The 15,881-nt window shown below is 43.7% G+C and overlaps 2 protein-coding genes across 2 annotated transcripts; one reads left to right on the top strand and one right to left on the bottom strand.

Moving 5' to 3' along the window:
- Positions 1-73: 73 nt before the first annotated feature.
- ALG1 (ALG1 chitobiosyldiphosphodolichol beta-mannosyltransferase) lies at positions 74-13,071 on the top strand. The gene is made up of 13 exons (XM_083585287.1): positions 74-298; positions 1,286-1,363; positions 1,611-1,714; positions 2,492-2,640; positions 4,209-4,298; positions 5,296-5,412; positions 6,403-6,527; positions 8,283-8,321; positions 9,335-9,394; positions 10,169-10,279; positions 11,198-11,312; positions 11,942-12,017; positions 12,803-13,071. The coding sequence occupies exons 1-13, from the start codon at positions 82-84 to the stop codon at positions 12,932-12,934; spliced, it is 1,413 nt and encodes a 470-aa protein (XP_083441413.1). The 5' UTR covers positions 74-81; the 3' UTR covers positions 12,935-13,071.
- Positions 13,072-13,602: 531 nt separating this feature from the next.
- LOC310748973 (olfactory receptor 10A7-like) lies at positions 13,603-15,635 on the bottom strand. Its single transcript, XM_083585370.1, has one exon. The coding sequence runs from the start codon at positions 14,848-14,850 to the stop codon at positions 13,918-13,920; it is 933 nt and encodes a 310-aa protein (XP_083441496.1). The 5' UTR covers positions 14,851-15,635; the 3' UTR covers positions 13,603-13,917.
- Positions 15,636-15,881: the final 246 nt, after the last annotated feature.

Raw genomic sequence — 15,881 nt, 5'->3', positions numbered from 1 at the left:
CCACCTACATAATGCAGGCGATACTTCCTTGGTCAGATTCAGCGGAAGGCGCTCTAGCCCTCCCACTCTATCTCTCACAAGATGGCGGCCCTCCTTTGGCTGACGCTTTGCGGGTCGGCGACGTTAACGCTGCTGCTGCTGCTTCTCCTGTTACTATGGCAACGGCAGCGGACTGCTGGTTCCGAAGACCGCGTGGCGGTGGTAGTGCTGGGCGACCTGGGCCGCAGCCCCCGCATGCAGTACCACGCCCTGTCGCTGGCCCGCCGCGGCCGCCGCGTCGACTTTATCGGGTACCCGGGTGAGTCCGAGGTGCTGAGGCTTTTTCGAGCCTGGAAGCCACGCCTCCTACTGCCTTGCTACAACCCCTCGTTCCAAAAGATGTCCGAGGGCTTTTGCGCTTTCCTTTGGTTCGATGAAATGCACTCCACATATGCTCAGAGGCACTCTTGCACTACATTGTTATTTTTAACAGAATACCGCTAAGGTATGCAGCCGGGGATCTTGCGGACCCTCATTGCAGAGATGTGCGGGAGCTTAAGCGTTGTGAAAGGTACTCTGCATATGTTCAGATGCACTCTTGCACGGCAGTGTTGTTGTTGTTGTTATTAACAGAATGCTGTTAATGTAGCCAGCCATGCATCTTATTATTAATATTTTTTTGCTAACCCATGTTCCAGGTATGTGAGAGAGTTTAAGTGCTTGGGGAAGAAGGGGCACTCTTCATATGCTCAGAGGCAACCATTTAGAGAGGGCTTCCTTTAAAGTGTTCCGGAGAAAGGCTTTCTGTATATGCTCAAGAGTCATAATTCACAGCATGTCTCCAGGGGCTGAAAGCTCTGACTTTAAGAACAGCCGCTGCCCCCACATTTAAGTCCTCCTGGACAACCACATGCCCTCATGCTTTTCTGCTCTGGAAATTTAGAAGTATGATTTGAATGGTGTTGTAACAAGGATTGGGAATGTGTAGCCCTCCAGATGGCCTTAGACTCCAACTCCCATCAGCTTCACTCCATGGCTAACAATGAAGGATAATGGGAGTTGGAGTCCAATGTCATCTGAAGGCCTACAGGTTCCCCACTACTTCAACAGTAGGTGTCCTTTTAAACTGCCATAGGTATACACTGAATTATCCTAATATGTGTATAGGTTTTTGCCCCCAGAACACCCACATTGCTGGCTTATATACTGAATTCATATTTGCTGTTCCCACTTAATTTGCTTTCACATTCTGTTCTGTTTATGTATGTGCTGGATGGATTTTCTTAATTGTTTACTTTTCTTTCAGGCACAAAGCCACACAGTGAGATTATACGTAATGGAAACATACAGATTGTTCATATCTCTGAGCTCAAAATTTGGCAAGGTATGGTGAATGTTGCAGTATTTGGAGGTGTTTTTTTGTTTTGTTTTTTTAAAGGATGCACCAGTTTTTAAATCAAGGCTCCTTTGAGAGAAAAAAATGCATTTGTTTGCTATTTTGTATTTTAAACATATTGTGTAACTTGTGTTTAATGTTTGTTATTGGTATTTTTAATGAACTTATTGTAAACAGCTTTCCATGTTTTATTATGTGTGTTGCAACTCTGATGACTGTTTATTTCCTCTTGTAGTTGGGCCAAAGATGTTCCAGTATATCGCAAAAGTCATTTTACAGAGCATCCAACTATTGTATACAATGCTGAGGATAGCTAAACCAAACTATGTACTTCTCCAGGTACATATGCGTCATGAGAACTATATACAGTTTTTGTGTCTCCTAGGTCTGTTTAAAACATACCACTTTTAAAGCAGTGGCAGTTGGGAAATGTTTTAGTTAAAGTGTGTTTTAAGTTGGATACTATATTTGGAATATTGATACACGTATGCTTTGTCTGCAGTAGTCCAAGGTTTGTGCTTAGAGCAGATTCTTACATTTTTGCCTTAACTTTTTAATTTGGGTAGCAGCCTGTTATTATATAATCACAAGCAAATATCATTAGGTGATGGTGAAAGCTGTAAGAGCAGGTTGCTGGACTAGATGGGTCTTTTGGTCTTAGCCTGCCAGCAGAAGGATAACAATGAAGCAGCCAGCCTAAACTTTCTTGGGAGGGAATTCCACAAAATGGTTTTGATGTTCATGGGACTGAGAGAAGATGCTCACCTGAGACTCTTAGCACCCAAACATCCTAAAGAATCTTGGGAACTGTAACTTGTTAAAGGGACTGGTAATTCAATCTCTGTGGGTGTTAAACTACAGTTCTCAAGATTCTTAGGGGGAAGCCATGTGCTTAAAATGTGTGGTGTTGATATGACCTATGGCACTGAGATAAAGGCTTTGGGGAAAATGAGACTTAGGAGGAAATATTTGAAGGGTAGCGGAAGAGAGATGTGGCATTCTGGGTAGGAGTTAAAGGCCCAGTCAGAGGAAGAAAGCAAGAGCTCTTATTCTTTGGTATTGCACTGTCTCTTGCTCTCTGAAACAGGCTCTCTTTCTCTTCATTTTTATGACCAGAATCCTCCAGGTCTGCCCAGCATAGCTGTTACCTGGGTGGCTTGTCTTCTAAGAAGCAGTAAGCTCATCATCGATTGGCACAACTACGGCTATACCATAATGAGCCTCACACATGGAACGAGGCACCCTATTGTCCGGATTGCTAAGTGGTTTGTACAACAGCTGTTTATAGTTTATTAGACACCGTTGGCCAAGTCGTCAGTGAACCATGGGGATTATTCATTTTTTTATATGTGTGTGTGTGTGTGTGTGTGTGTGCGCGCGTGCGTGCGTGTGCACGTGTATTTATGTAGGTTTAAAAATAGCCATCTCCTTCCTTATGGGTCAATATAATGGTTTTGAAACCCAACAGAAGATGGTTTTGAACCCATGTGCTTTTTAAAGGGCCTATGAACAGTGTCCTATATTGCCCCGTCCCCCCATTTTATCTGTATAACCACCCTGGGAGGCAGTTTAGGCTGAGATTTGGTGATTGGCACAAGGTGACTTCATGACAGTGGGCATTTGAACCATGGCAGAGTGAGATCTTCCTCGTCTGACAGTAGCCACTGCACCACACTCCCTCGTAATGCTCCTTTGTGAGTATTTCAGAAGCGCTAGAAACTTGATGAAATATTTGTACATCCATTAGCAACTGGCCTCATGCAGTGCATTGCTGAAGGTGAATACAGTATGATCACATCTTACACACAGTTAACTGGCAGCCATACGTGGTTGAAGGCAGACTGGTTGAAAATGCACAAGTTAAATCCAAGCAAGGCAGAGAGCTTGAAAGCTGTTTTTGTGCCAGATCCACTTGGGTTACCTGGCATGAAAAGAGCTTGGTAAGCTCTCCACCTTGCTTGCTGGGCAAGGCTTGCTCGCCATGTGGACTCTGGGAGTATTGGGGATTCTCTCTCTCCCCTGCTCCAAGAGTGGCTCCAAGAGTTTGGATATACACTGTTTTTGTGTATACGTAGAACCCTTTGAACCGAACCCCTGCTTAAGATGCAGTTGTCCTGTATTTAGGTAAACAGGACAGGTTTGCTATATTTGAACATGTTATCATATTGATATTGATTTTATTAGTCACATACTAGAATAGTCTCTGCCTTACATAGCATGTGGATAAAATTGTTGGTGTGTATCTCGTGATAACAAATGGGGGCCCCGCTCCAGCTAAAGCTAGTCAAGCCTATGGCTGCCATCTTTTATGCAGTGGGCTGCATCTGGACTAAGTTAATTGAACATGGGTTCCATTGAAATCAATGTGAAAACTTCAGGCCACAGCAAGACTTAAATCTCAATTATTTCAGTGGGAATTTCATGCAGTTAATATAGTCTGGATCCAGCTCTCTCAGTGGAGTTTACTTCTAAGTAGTTATTCATAGGGTAATAGCATAAAAGCTGCTGAAAATGTTTTGAGATGGAGTTGGGCCATGACGTTATGTGGTGGGCAACTTTTTAGGTTTGACGTTATTCTCAGGTTGTTGTTTTTAGTGTGTGAGACCATTGAATTCCCAGGTTATGAGGAATTGTGTATAGGAAATACATGAACATATATTGCATTTTTGAGGTTTAAATGGATTTGAGAAATGAAGCATATGATTTTGCTTTATTTTTTATTTTTTAAAAAAGGCATTGCAACCGGGGAATAAACTTATATTCCCATGAAAGCATCTGAGATGGGTTAGTAGAACCAGTATTTAGTAACTGATGGACATTCAATTTATTTCAGGTATGAAGAATTCTTTGGGCGCCTGTCTGACTATAACATTTGTGTGACTAACTCAATGAAAGAGGATCTTCTGGTGAACTGTAACATCAGGTAAATGAGTGGCTCACAATTGGCTCTACCAAATGAGTATGTGTTGCAAGGACCTTTACTAGACCGTATAGAAATATCCAGCAGAGCCAGTGGAATATTAACAATATTGTTAATATTAACAATTAACTAAAACATAACTTATATATAATATTGTTAATATTGGTATTTTTTGTCTCTGCAAATTTCTTTGAACCTTATTGTATTGAAAAACAGCATATGAAAGTATGCATATCATAAGAACAAATGGGAGAGCAGGGTCACTTCCTCCAGCACTTTGAATGTTAGGTTTACTGAGGGGCCTACAGAGGTTTAGCCCAAAGTGCTTCGCCTCAACCCCTGGGATCTTGCCCCACAAAATCACAGGGTCCTAGCTGCATTAGCCTACTCAGATGTGATGCCCAGTGTGTGAATATCAAGCATGGATGAAGCCTCAAGTGCTCTCACCACATGTACCCTTTCTCTTCTCTAACATAACATCTGCCCATAGTTTTCCTGCCTTAATTTTGTGTAAAAATATTTCCAGGGCACTTCTATAGTACCTTTTTACATTCACCGATTTTTTATATATATATTAATATTTTATTAAGATAATTTCAGTTGGAAGAAACAGTGGCGTAGCACCCGGGGCAAGGTTGTCAGCACCCGGGGCAAGGCAAGTAATTTGCGCCCCCTTACCCGTGGATTTGCGCCCCCTAACCCATGGATTTGCACCCCCTAACCCTAACCCCCAGATGTTGCGCCCGGTGCGGCTGGCCCCCCCTGCACCCCCCACGCTACGCCACTGGGAAGAAATAAAGCGAAGAGAAAAACAAAGAAAGCAAAACATAAAGAATACAATAAGAAAAAAAGATAAAATATGCTAAATATAGCGTAGTTACATTTCCATACATTATTATATAGATATATAAGTAATATTATTGTCATTTTGGCTAAGATCAAGTATAGTATCTGATTTATATCTTTATTGTTTTGACTCCTGGGCCCCTTTGCGTTGCAGAGCGACAACCCTCTATGACAAGCCAGCTTCTTTCTTCAAGGAAACGCCATTGATCGATCAGCATAAGTTGTTCATGAAACTAGCCAAAGAATATGCTCCGTTTAAAGGCCAACTTGTGTAAGTTAAAATGTGCTGTTGTATACACTCCTACCTAGTTTGGAACTGGCGTGCTTAAGAACACAGGAGGAGCCTTCTGGATCAGGCCAGTGGCTCAACTAGTCCAGCATCCTGTTCTCAGAGTGGCCAACTAGATGCTTGTGGGCAAACCTCAAATAGAACCTGAGCACAAGATCCCTCTGCCTCCCTGTGGTTTCCAGCAACTGGTATACAGAAGCATTACTGCCACCAAACTATAGAGGCAGAGCATAGCCATTGTGGCTGGTAGCCATGGATGGCCTTTTCCTCCATTAATATGCCAAACTCCTCTTTTAAAGCCTTCTAAGTTGGCCATCAATGGGACGTGGGTGGCGCTGTGGTCTAAACCACAGAGCCTAGGGCTGGCTGAAATCCCTGCGACTGGGTGAGCTCCCGTTGTTCAGTCCCAGCTCCTGCCCACCTATCAGTTTGAAAGCACGTCAAGTGCAAGTAGATAAATAGGTACTGCTCTGGCGGGAAGGTAAATGGCATTTCCGTGCACTGCTCTTGTTCACCAGAAGCGGCTTAGTCATGCTGGCCACATGACCCGGAAGCTGTCTGTGGACAAAAGCCAGCTCCCTCGGCCTATAGAGCAGTATGAGTGCTGCAACCCCAGAGTCGTCCGCGACTGGACCTAACGGTCAGGGGCACCTTTACCTTTACATTAGCCATCACTGCCTGCCGTGGGAATGAGTTCCATAATTTAACTATGCTCTGCATGAGTTAGTAACAATGCTTTGTGTTCATTTGGTACCAAGGCAGCTTGGTTAAATACTAATGGGTTGAGGAGCTTAGTAGGGAACTTTGAGAAGGGATAAATATTGACAACATCTCCTGCCTAAATATGGAGCTGACCTTTATGGCTTCCATTAATCTGATTTTGGGAGCTATAATGTTTGGTTTGGCGCGTGTGCTTTTGCTGATCACACATGTTCTTTGAAGGTTAGTCTTCAGAATCCTGTTTCTCCTCAGAGCAGAGTCCAGCCTCCCAGGTGATGTTGAGAAAACTGCCTTTACACAACTAGACACCAGGAGCGGAAACGTGATGCACTGCATGGGCCGGCCAGCTCTCCTCATCAGCAGCACCAGCTGGACAGGTCTTGGCTCTATACCATTGTCTGTGTATCTTTCCATACAGTATGCTTGAGATGCTTGTACATGAAGCTGTAAAATAGGGATGCAGAACCTCAGGTCCAGGGCCAAATGCAACCCTCCAGGTCTCTTTGCCTGGCCCCTGGGACTCTCCGTAGGCCACACCCCCTCCTAAGCCACACCTCTCACCAGCCCTGCTTCATATGCTTGGGTATTTTGGCCTGGCTGGAATGTGCTCTTGAACCTCTGATAATGCTTCTTGCTTGTCTGGATGGAGAGGGGTTTGGGAGTAGAAACTAGCCTATTGTAGAAAGTTAAAATTCACATTTGCAGTTCCCATCTCTTTTGCCCCTGGCTCTGCCCCCCCCCACGGCAATGTTTCCTCTAGAAGGGAATGCTGCCTTTGGGCTGGAAAGGTGCCCCACTCCCGCTGTAAGACTTTGCACTAACTGTGTACCAAGTACTTGAGCAGAGAAAACTTCAAGATTGCTTGGAATCCTTTTTTTAAAAATTAGCGGAAGTACATAATCATGGTTGTTTACAGAAGCTGATTGCATCCCACTTCCAAGGAGAGGATAATTTTCATGTCCCTCTTTCCTTGGATTTCTGATCATGTATGGCTGTGTTGAAAAATATAATCTCATCATGTGGGCAGGAGCTGTGAACATAAAGCTCCACATGAAGAGTATAACATAAACATTGTCTTGTTCTGTACTAGAATTTCTCCAAAAACTGTTGTTAGGCCACTAACTTTTCAACAGCCTTTCTCTTCCCCTTCATTCCCTTCATGATGATGTTGCTTGGTTTTCACAGTCTACTTGCAAATGTTTGGAAAACATTTGTTTTATTAGCAAATATTAATTGAGTTTTAATTAATGTTTGTAGGTTATGAAGCAGTTTTGAAATTGACAGGATGAAATAAGTGACCTGGAGCACACGGCAGCCTAATATAAACTGGGTTTATTTTTTTATTTATGTCAGAGCTCCATTCTTTTCCCTAGTAAAAGTAACAGAGCTGACCCTAGGACTAGGCAGGGTAAGATGGAATATTTTGAGGGAGTACAATTTATTTAGGATTACAGTATATGGTTGGGAGACTCTTTGAGTCTTCTCCCTTAGGCACCAAAATATATTGGGATCATCTGTGTGTGTAAAGTTTGTAGACAGTCATTTTATGTATTTAAAGCATTTTAACTCTTTCAGTCAAAATGGCTCCCAGAGCTGCTTATAGAGTAAATGAATCCCTGCCCTCAGGTTTCCACTCAAGAAGACAAGACACAAAAGCTAAAAGGGATGGGAAGGGAAGATGAAAATGAGCAACCTCAGGCAGCGGTTTCTTAAAGGTTACAAAGTTCTTATAATGGCAAAACAGTTCAGTTAGCTTCTGTTGGGAGACAGTTGTGGAAGAGCCAGTGGAATAGTCAAAAGGCCTTAAGGAATCCAGCAAATGCACAAGGCATTTGGAGTTGATTTCAGAGTTGGTCTCAGTGGGCTTAAACATGTCTAATGCCAACACAGAATACATTGCTATTTGAATGAATGTGACAAATACAGAAGAGATTACTTTAGCTGCATGTCTTCTAGCTGCTGTGAGCCCCTTTGGCTGTACAAGAGAGAAGCACCGTGTTGATTGCCTCATTTGCTCTACGTTATACAGTTGCTACAGAGACAGCACTCAAAAGCAGAATTGCTTCAGGTGAAACCAGAGTTATCGCTGTGATTCTTGTATATTAACTGCAAACTTTTTCTCCCTTTTCTAGAAGATGAAGATTTTTCCATCCTATTAAGAGCTTTAGAAGGTGGGTTATTAAGGAAGCATTCTGTCTTTCTAAACAAGCAAACCTGGATCCACTGCTGTCACTGGAGGCACAGGCGGCCTCAACAGTGTGGGCTGCCCATAATTTGATTTGTTCTGGCCCTCCTGCTGAAAGTGATTCCCCATCCCTGCATTAGCGGAATTGGCAACTGGATCAGAAAGCAGGAACTGTGGTCTATCCTCTTCCTTTCTTCACTTTCTGGGAACAGTGTACTATTAGGTGCCTAAGAGTGGGGAGGGTATTTTGAGCAGTGGGGGAGAGACATTTGCATAGGTGAACACACCTCCTTGAATGCTAATAAGCAGAACTCAACTGTGGTTACCCCCTACTGCAACCAAAGCTATTGTTTCCTCAATCCTGTGAACCTCAGTCTTCCACTTCTCCTGCCCACAGCTGCAAGAAGAAAAGGGGGGCTGGAGAGAAAAGCAGTGGCAGCTGCATGCTCTTCTACCCTGGCAGAGCATCTTTCTCAGCAGAGGACTGGGACCAGCAGTTCCAACATGTCTATCAGAAAAAGCGAGAGCAGTGAGAGCACCAAGGAAAAGGCCCCCATCAGAGAACAGGCTTGTTCTCTTATGGGGAACAGTTCTGTTTGCATTGCCACATGTGTTCTGTGCATATCTGGGATTCAGGTGTTGGCTACAAAGTTTCCTTCTGCGTCATTCTTGACTTAAAATACTCTTATCAAGGCATGCTGAAAACTTGGTTATAGGGTGACATCTAGATGCCTAAACTAAAAAATAGGTAGCAACTACAAGGGTGCCCACTCTCCCCCCCCCAATTTTTTCTCTCCTATTGGTGCAGATTCACTTTGGGATCTGTCTACAAACAATCTTGGCTGTAAGACTGTAGCTCTTCCCACCTCAGTCTTCCTGCTTGCTGTAGAAATCCCAAACTTGTTAAAAATAAAAAAAGGTTGCCTTTTGTAGCCTGTCACTTTTTTCCAATGATGGTTTTGGTAAAGTCACAACTCTTACTGTTTTTTTGTTGCACAGAATATGAACGCTATCTCAACGATGGAGCAAAGCTTCCTCCTCTTGTGTGTGTGATAACAGGTAGCAGCTTTTAAATCATTTGTCTTCTTTTCATCTTATATATTCATACTGGGAAACCCATTTTCTCCACCACCACTGAAGAAGCAAGGAAGTTTCTGTGAGCGCCAGAGCTCTCTGTGTGTTGAGTGCATTAGTGAGGACCCTGCTTTCATTTTTGTACAGTGGTACCTTGGGTTAAGTACTTAATTCGTTCTGGAGGTCCGTTCTTAAGCTGAAACTGTTCTTAACCTGAAACACCACTTTAGCTAATGGGGCTTCCTGCTGCTGCCGCGCCGCTGGAAAACCATTTCTGTTCTTCTCCTGAAGCAAAGTTCTTAACCCGAGGTACTATTTCTGTAACCTGAAGCGTATATAACCCAAGGTACCACTGTATTCGGTTTGTGCCTTAAGCCGCTTGCCCTAGGTTGCTGGCATGGTGTCAGCCCCCCCCCCCCCCGGGAGAACTATATAATTGTTACATTTACATCCTACCTTTCCTCCCAAGGAACTCCAGGTGGCATGTTTCTCCCCCCTCTGTGCTTTATCTTGGCTACAATCCTGTGCAGTAGGCTAGACTGAGAGACTGCGACTGGCTCAAAGTCACCCAGTGAGCTCCAAGGCTGAGCAGCGATTTTGACTCTGTTCTCCCAGCTCATAGCCTGACATTCTATAACCATGGCACCACGCTGGTTCTGGGCATTCAAATGAAATCTTGCCCAGAGGATGATAACTCTCACAATGCTCCCTTTTGGATCAGCAGCAAACCGTTTTGTTCATTTTCTTTCATTTAAAAAGGCAAAGGGCCTCTGAAGGAGTATTACAACAAGCTGATTGCAGAGCTGCATTTCAAGCATATCCAGATCTGTACTCCCTGGCTGGAAGCAGAGGATTACCCCCTTCTGCTCGGTAAGGAAGGTCTTCGAATTCTCAGTGTGCTTCAATGTGCCATTTTGAAAATTTACAGGAGCAGACTCATGAGATCTTCGGAGTATAGGATAGTGGTCCATTGCAGGACTGTGATAGCAGAACCTGCTTTTGAATAATAGAATCATAGAATTGTAGAGTTGGAAGGGACCCAAGGGTCATCTAGTCCAACCTCTTGCATTGCAGGAATCCTGCCCACAGCCATCCCTGGGTGGGCTTGAACCACCAACCTTCTGGTTAACAGCCAGATGTCCCGACCCACTTGAAATGGGTCCTTTGAAGTAGGAGAGGAACTTGCACCCTTTCCTCCCTTTTCTTCTCCACAAGGGTGCTGACTGGCAGGGCAGAGGGAAAACAAGATGGCAGTGATTTGTACAAATTGGCTAAGGTAAAGAACTGTCTCTTCAGCATACAATGGAAGCTACATAATGGAAGGCACCAGAATTACCTCTGCAGTGGGGGGAGGTATCCCACAGCATGGAGGCTGCCAGTGAGAATGGCTTCCCCCAGGCCACCACTCCTAGAAACTCCAAGGGCAGTGGAACTACAAAGAAGGTCCCTCTCTGCTGGTCTTGGCACCTGAGATGATCTGGGGGGAAGAAGATGTCAGTAGAGAGGGTCTTGTATTCTGGCTCAGGTTCCTAAGTGACCTGGGCTTGGGAATGTTTGAGCGACAGTGAAACAGTTTCAAGTGGGTGCTATGCAAGAGCTGGTGTACAGTTCCTGCGTGCCTCATTTTAACTGGCCCACAACTCCTCCTTGGCAGGCCTCAATACCACTTGATTTGTATGCCTCATTTTTTCCCCCAGTGACAAGCCATCCATTACTTGAGCAGCTACAAAAAACAAAACAAAACTCATTTGCAGAATATACTCAATGCGGGGTTGGTTTCTCTTACAGGCTCAGCTGACTTGGGCGTCTGTCTTCATATGTCCTCTAGTGGCTTGGATCTACCTATGAAGGTCGTGGACATGTTTGGCTGCTGCTTGCCTGTGTGTGCAGTGCACTTCCAGTGGTAAGAGCACACCTGTGTGTTTCAGCGTTTCAAAAGAACCTGGCGTTAGACCATTGGTCCATCTAGTGCAGTAATGTTTACACTGGCAGGCAGCACCTCTCAGGGGTTTCAGGCAGGGAGTCTTTCCCAGCCCTGCCTGAGGATAATGGGATTTGAAGCTGAGTCCTTCTGCATGCAAAGCAGATGCTCTACCGATGAGTTACAGCTATTCCCCCATCTTGTGTATCCCTTGTTGGTTAACCCATCTCTCTATTCTTTGAGATCTTTATTTGTTTATTATTATTGGTGGTGGTTGTTACTACAAATGGGCCCTGCAAAAAAAAGTTGCAGAATGCTCCTGTTCAGGCTGCAGCCAGTCTGGAGCTCCTTGCAGATTCCTCTGTTTTTTTTATACTCCCTGGCAGCTCACAGGTCCTTGTCAGCTCCCTTTAGTTAGAAACTATTGTTTTTATTTTAATTTGGAAATCTTGCTGTGCTTTTCTGTGCTGTGTTTGGGGCTGATGTGGTCCAAAATACCTGGAAGGCACCAGGCTGGTGCATTAATGTGGTATGTTAACTGTTAACCCGCTCCCTCACTGAAGAAAACAACTTTGAGATTCTTTCTAGTGCTGTTTTGCTTATTTTTGCAGTATACATGAACTTGTGAAGCATGAAGTAAATGGTTTGGTGTTCCGGGACTCAAGCGAACTTGCAGAGCAACTGAAGGTAACTTAGAAAAAGAGAACTTTGACTTGCTGATGGGGCTCATTGAGCATTCATTGCTCTGGAAACATCAAGGAAGCTGGATGTTTTGGTGGCAGGAGGAAAGTTTCATATTTGAATGCTGCTTCATATTTTAAAAACAAAAACTTCCTGATCATAGAAAATTAGGAGAAATATATAAGCTAACATGCTCCCTGAAGCACTAGCTTTCTATGTGCAGGGAGTTGCTTTTAAATAAGTGGAAAGGGACATTCATTCTCTCTCTCTCTCTTGTGCATATGTTGTCCTTTTAAAAATATATAGCTTGATTATTTTTTTATTAAGGATTTTCCAGTATATGGAATTCTAAACATATAATCAATTTTCTTAAAGGAAAAAAAAAATCAAACACAACCAATTTAGTTAGGATGCATAGAGTATAGAATTGCACCCCCCTCAAGCCCTTCATTATTTTCTCAGTAGGTCAGCAAGATTTCATAATGATCTGGCATGGGTTAGGTTATTGAATCTTGGAATACATAGTTCTGACTATAATTTACTTGCGTAAACAGTTCTTTGATAATCCCAGGGACTTATCACATTATTACTGTTCATGTGCCAATTTTGAAGGTGGTACTTTTCTAGTGAGACATCAGTTTGTTTGTTGAGGAAGCAATTGATTCAATGTAGTTTTATCTGGGAAAAATACCTGCATCTTTCCATAATTGCAGGTTATAGAAAGTAGAATATTTTTCCATTTTCCTGTATACTGTATTAATCTGTTTCACTCACTCTTTCTAACCTTGCAGATGCTTTTCTTGGAATATTCTTCTGCAGAAGGCAAGCTCAATTTATTCCGAAGGAATCTTTGCACAACCAAGCAGCTGCGGTGGGATGAAAGTTGGGAGCAGACAGTGCTTCCTCTTTTTAGCAGCAGTTAAGCTGATACGACTTTGAAGTTAATTTATAACTTGCACATTCTCAAAATCTGTAACACCACAAGCGTGTTTGTATATCAAAAATTCTTTTTACAAAAGAAAAAGTGATTTTATATGGTGAATAAAAAGTTTTATCTGGAGCTTCGTTATAGGCTTATGCAATTTTTCCACTTTTTCCTCTTAATTTCTATGCTGTGGATTGAGCCAATGTTGTTCTGTATCTACTTACTGCTTCACTGTTGTTTTTTTAAAATGCAGTAATGAAGTAGGTTGTGGTGCCTTCAGTTATTGTTGCCTAAGTTGCAAGCTGGTAATTCCCTATTTGAAGTGGAAACATGTTACTGTGAATCTTGGAAAGTACCTTTATAACTTCTTCACGTTCAAAGGAGATACCATATTGCGATGTGTGTTATTTGTTTCCTACCTCACTTTATAACTGGTACAGTGGTACTTCAGGTTACATACGCTTCAGGTTACAGACTCTGCTAACCCAGAAATAGTGCTTCAGGTTAAGAACTTTGCTTCAGGATGAGCACAGAAATTGTGCTCCGGCGGCGCGGCAGCAGCAGGAGGCCCCATTAGCTAAAGTGGTGCTTTAGGTTAAGAACAGTTTCAGGTTAAGTACGGACCTCCGGAACGAATTAAGTACTTAACCCGAGGTACCACTGTATTTGAACATGAAATGGAGAATTTTACCCAGAACATGCGGGGTCTGAAACCTTAAACTCCACGGCGTATGTTGTGTTACAGTACATTTAGCATTTTCCTCCTCCTTTGAAAAAGGGGTCATGCTGGTATTTGGATTTCATGTTTAAAACAATGCCTTGAGTGTTCAATCATATTTCATTTTGGGATCTCTTTGTTCAGGGTAGACATTTGTATTGCAAGCGAAAGGACCAAACAGGCTTGGCTGATGAAATAGTAGGACTTGGAGATCTTGGCCCAAGGTGGAAAGAAGCTTTGCCTCTGTTCAAGCTTTGCCTCGTTTAAACCTTGGCCATTTTGCTTTGTCCTAAGACTCTCATCAAGGCTTCTTTGACATCTTTATTGCGCAGGCTGTATATGATCGGGTTTATCATGGGGTTGATGATAGTATAGAAGACCGAGATGGCCTTGTCCTCTTCCGGCGTGCGCTGCCCCTTCGACCGCATATACATGAGCATGGCAGTCGTGTAGAAGATAGTCACCACTGTCAGGTGCGCTGAGCAGGTGGAGAAAGCTTTCTGCCTGCTGTCAGCAGAGGCGAGTCGCAGTATGGCAATAATGATGCGTACGTAAGAGAGTACGATCAAGAGAAAGGGGATGATCTCCGTCGCTATGCCCCCCAGGTACATTGCACTCTCGCTCATAGAGGTGTCAGCGCACACCAGCTGAAGCATGGCTGGGACTTCGCAGAAATAGTGGTCAATGACATTGGAGCCGCAGAGAGGGAGCTTGAGGACGAAGAGTGGAACCACTGACCCCAGGAAGGTGCTGAGCCAAGACCCAGCAGCCATGCCGATACAAACCGATTTGTTCATTAGAACAGAGTAGCGCAACGGGTGGCAGATGGCGACGTATCGGTCGATTGCCATCACGGCAAGGAAGATACATTCTGCCGCCCCTAGGAACAGCGTGATATACATCTGAGCCTCACACAACTCTGCTGAGATGGACTTCCTTGTCACCAAGAAGTTCATGAGCATTTTGGGGACAACGGCCGAAGTGCAAATGATATTCAAGACTGCCAGGTTGCAGAGGAAGAAGTACATGGGCATTTGAAGGTGGTGATCCAGGCTGGTCAAAGTGATTACAGCAATATTTCCAATCAGAGTTACGGTGTAGATCACAAGGAATATAATGAAGAGGAAGACTTGGGCCAGTGGGGAGAAAGGGAACCCCAAGAGAACAAATTCTGTGATGACGGTTATGTTTTTCATTTCTATACTTTTCTGTGGGAAGAACAATAGTGGTTTAGTGGTCAAAAGTGCAAGAACTCATCTTGACAGCCCCTATAAGCTATGCCCATGAAGAGAGTCTACACACACTTGCATCCCATAGCAGCAATACATAGCATAATACCCAGTTGACTAGGATTGGCACATCTGCAGTCCAATGCAAAGATACCTAGTAGTCATTTCCGTCAATCTCATTTCTGACTTCTCAAAACGCATTGCGATCTTAACCCTGCTGAAATGCCATCTTCAGCTTTCAATTAGAAATGGAAGCTGTTGTTGCAACTAAGTGCCTGCATTTAAACTGCTGTCAATGGGAAAAAGAAATAGAGAACCATACCACTTTGTTTTCCTCATTCTCTGACTACCTCTCTGAGTTAAATCTGTCGCCCTTCAGATGTTGCTGAATTACTGTTTCCATCATCCCTGACCACTGGCCAGGCTGGCTGGGACAGATGGGAGTCGGAGTCCAACAACACCTAGGGGGCCACAAGTTGCCACAACCTGCCCTACATGCTGTGACAGACCAGCCAACCCACTTCTGTTTCTTTCCACTGGGTTTGCTCCCCCTGCTGTTTGAGATCCCTTTTGACAGGAGATGGTTGAGACTATACCTGTGACTTCTGTCTCAGAGCTCTGTAGCTCCCTGTTATGCCAAGATGGGATGCATCATTTAACTTCCACTGACAATAGATTACAGAACTGTTTTGTCCCCCAATCGCTCACCTTTTTAATTTGTTTTAAAATAAATGTGTTTCTTATATTTTTTAAAAAAACCTCTTGTCTCTGTGCTGCTTTGGGAAACTGAAGTCGGTGTAAGGTAGCTGATTGGGATGTGGGGACCACCACGTGCACAAATCTACCTAAGTAGGAGGCTCTAGAGGAGCCTTGGAGGCTTTTCAACACAAGTAACTGCCTTATGGCAAGCATGAGCCTTGGCCCACTGATGTGTAGCACCTCTCCACAATTTCATACTGGGCTATTCCTCAGCCCTTTTTGGAACCACTAGAGATTGA

Source organism: Podarcis filfolensis (assembly GCF_964270895.1).
Source record: "Podarcis filfolensis genome assembly, chromosome: 14".
In the NCBI taxonomy this organism is placed as follows: domain Eukaryota; kingdom Metazoa; phylum Chordata; class Lepidosauria; order Squamata; family Lacertidae; genus Podarcis; species Podarcis filfolensis.
This window is presented reverse-complemented; position numbering and strand designations above follow the sequence as displayed.

Coding starts and splice junctions, on each gene's coding strand:
- ALG1 (XM_083585287.1), top strand. CDS start 82: ATGGCGGCCCTCCTTTGGCTGACGCTTTGCGGGTCGGCGACGTTAACG. Junction 6,528..8,282: donor CAGCAGCACCAGCTGGACAG/GTCTTGGCTCTA, acceptor TCCCTTTTCTAG/AAGATGAAGATTTTTCCATC. Junction 12,018..12,802: donor AACTTGCAGAGCAACTGAAG/GTAACTTAGAAA, acceptor CTAACCTTGCAG/ATGCTTTTCTTGGAATATTC.
- LOC310748973 (XM_083585370.1), bottom strand. CDS start 14,850: ATGAAAAACATAACCGTCATCACAGAATTTGTTCTCTTGGGGTTCCCT.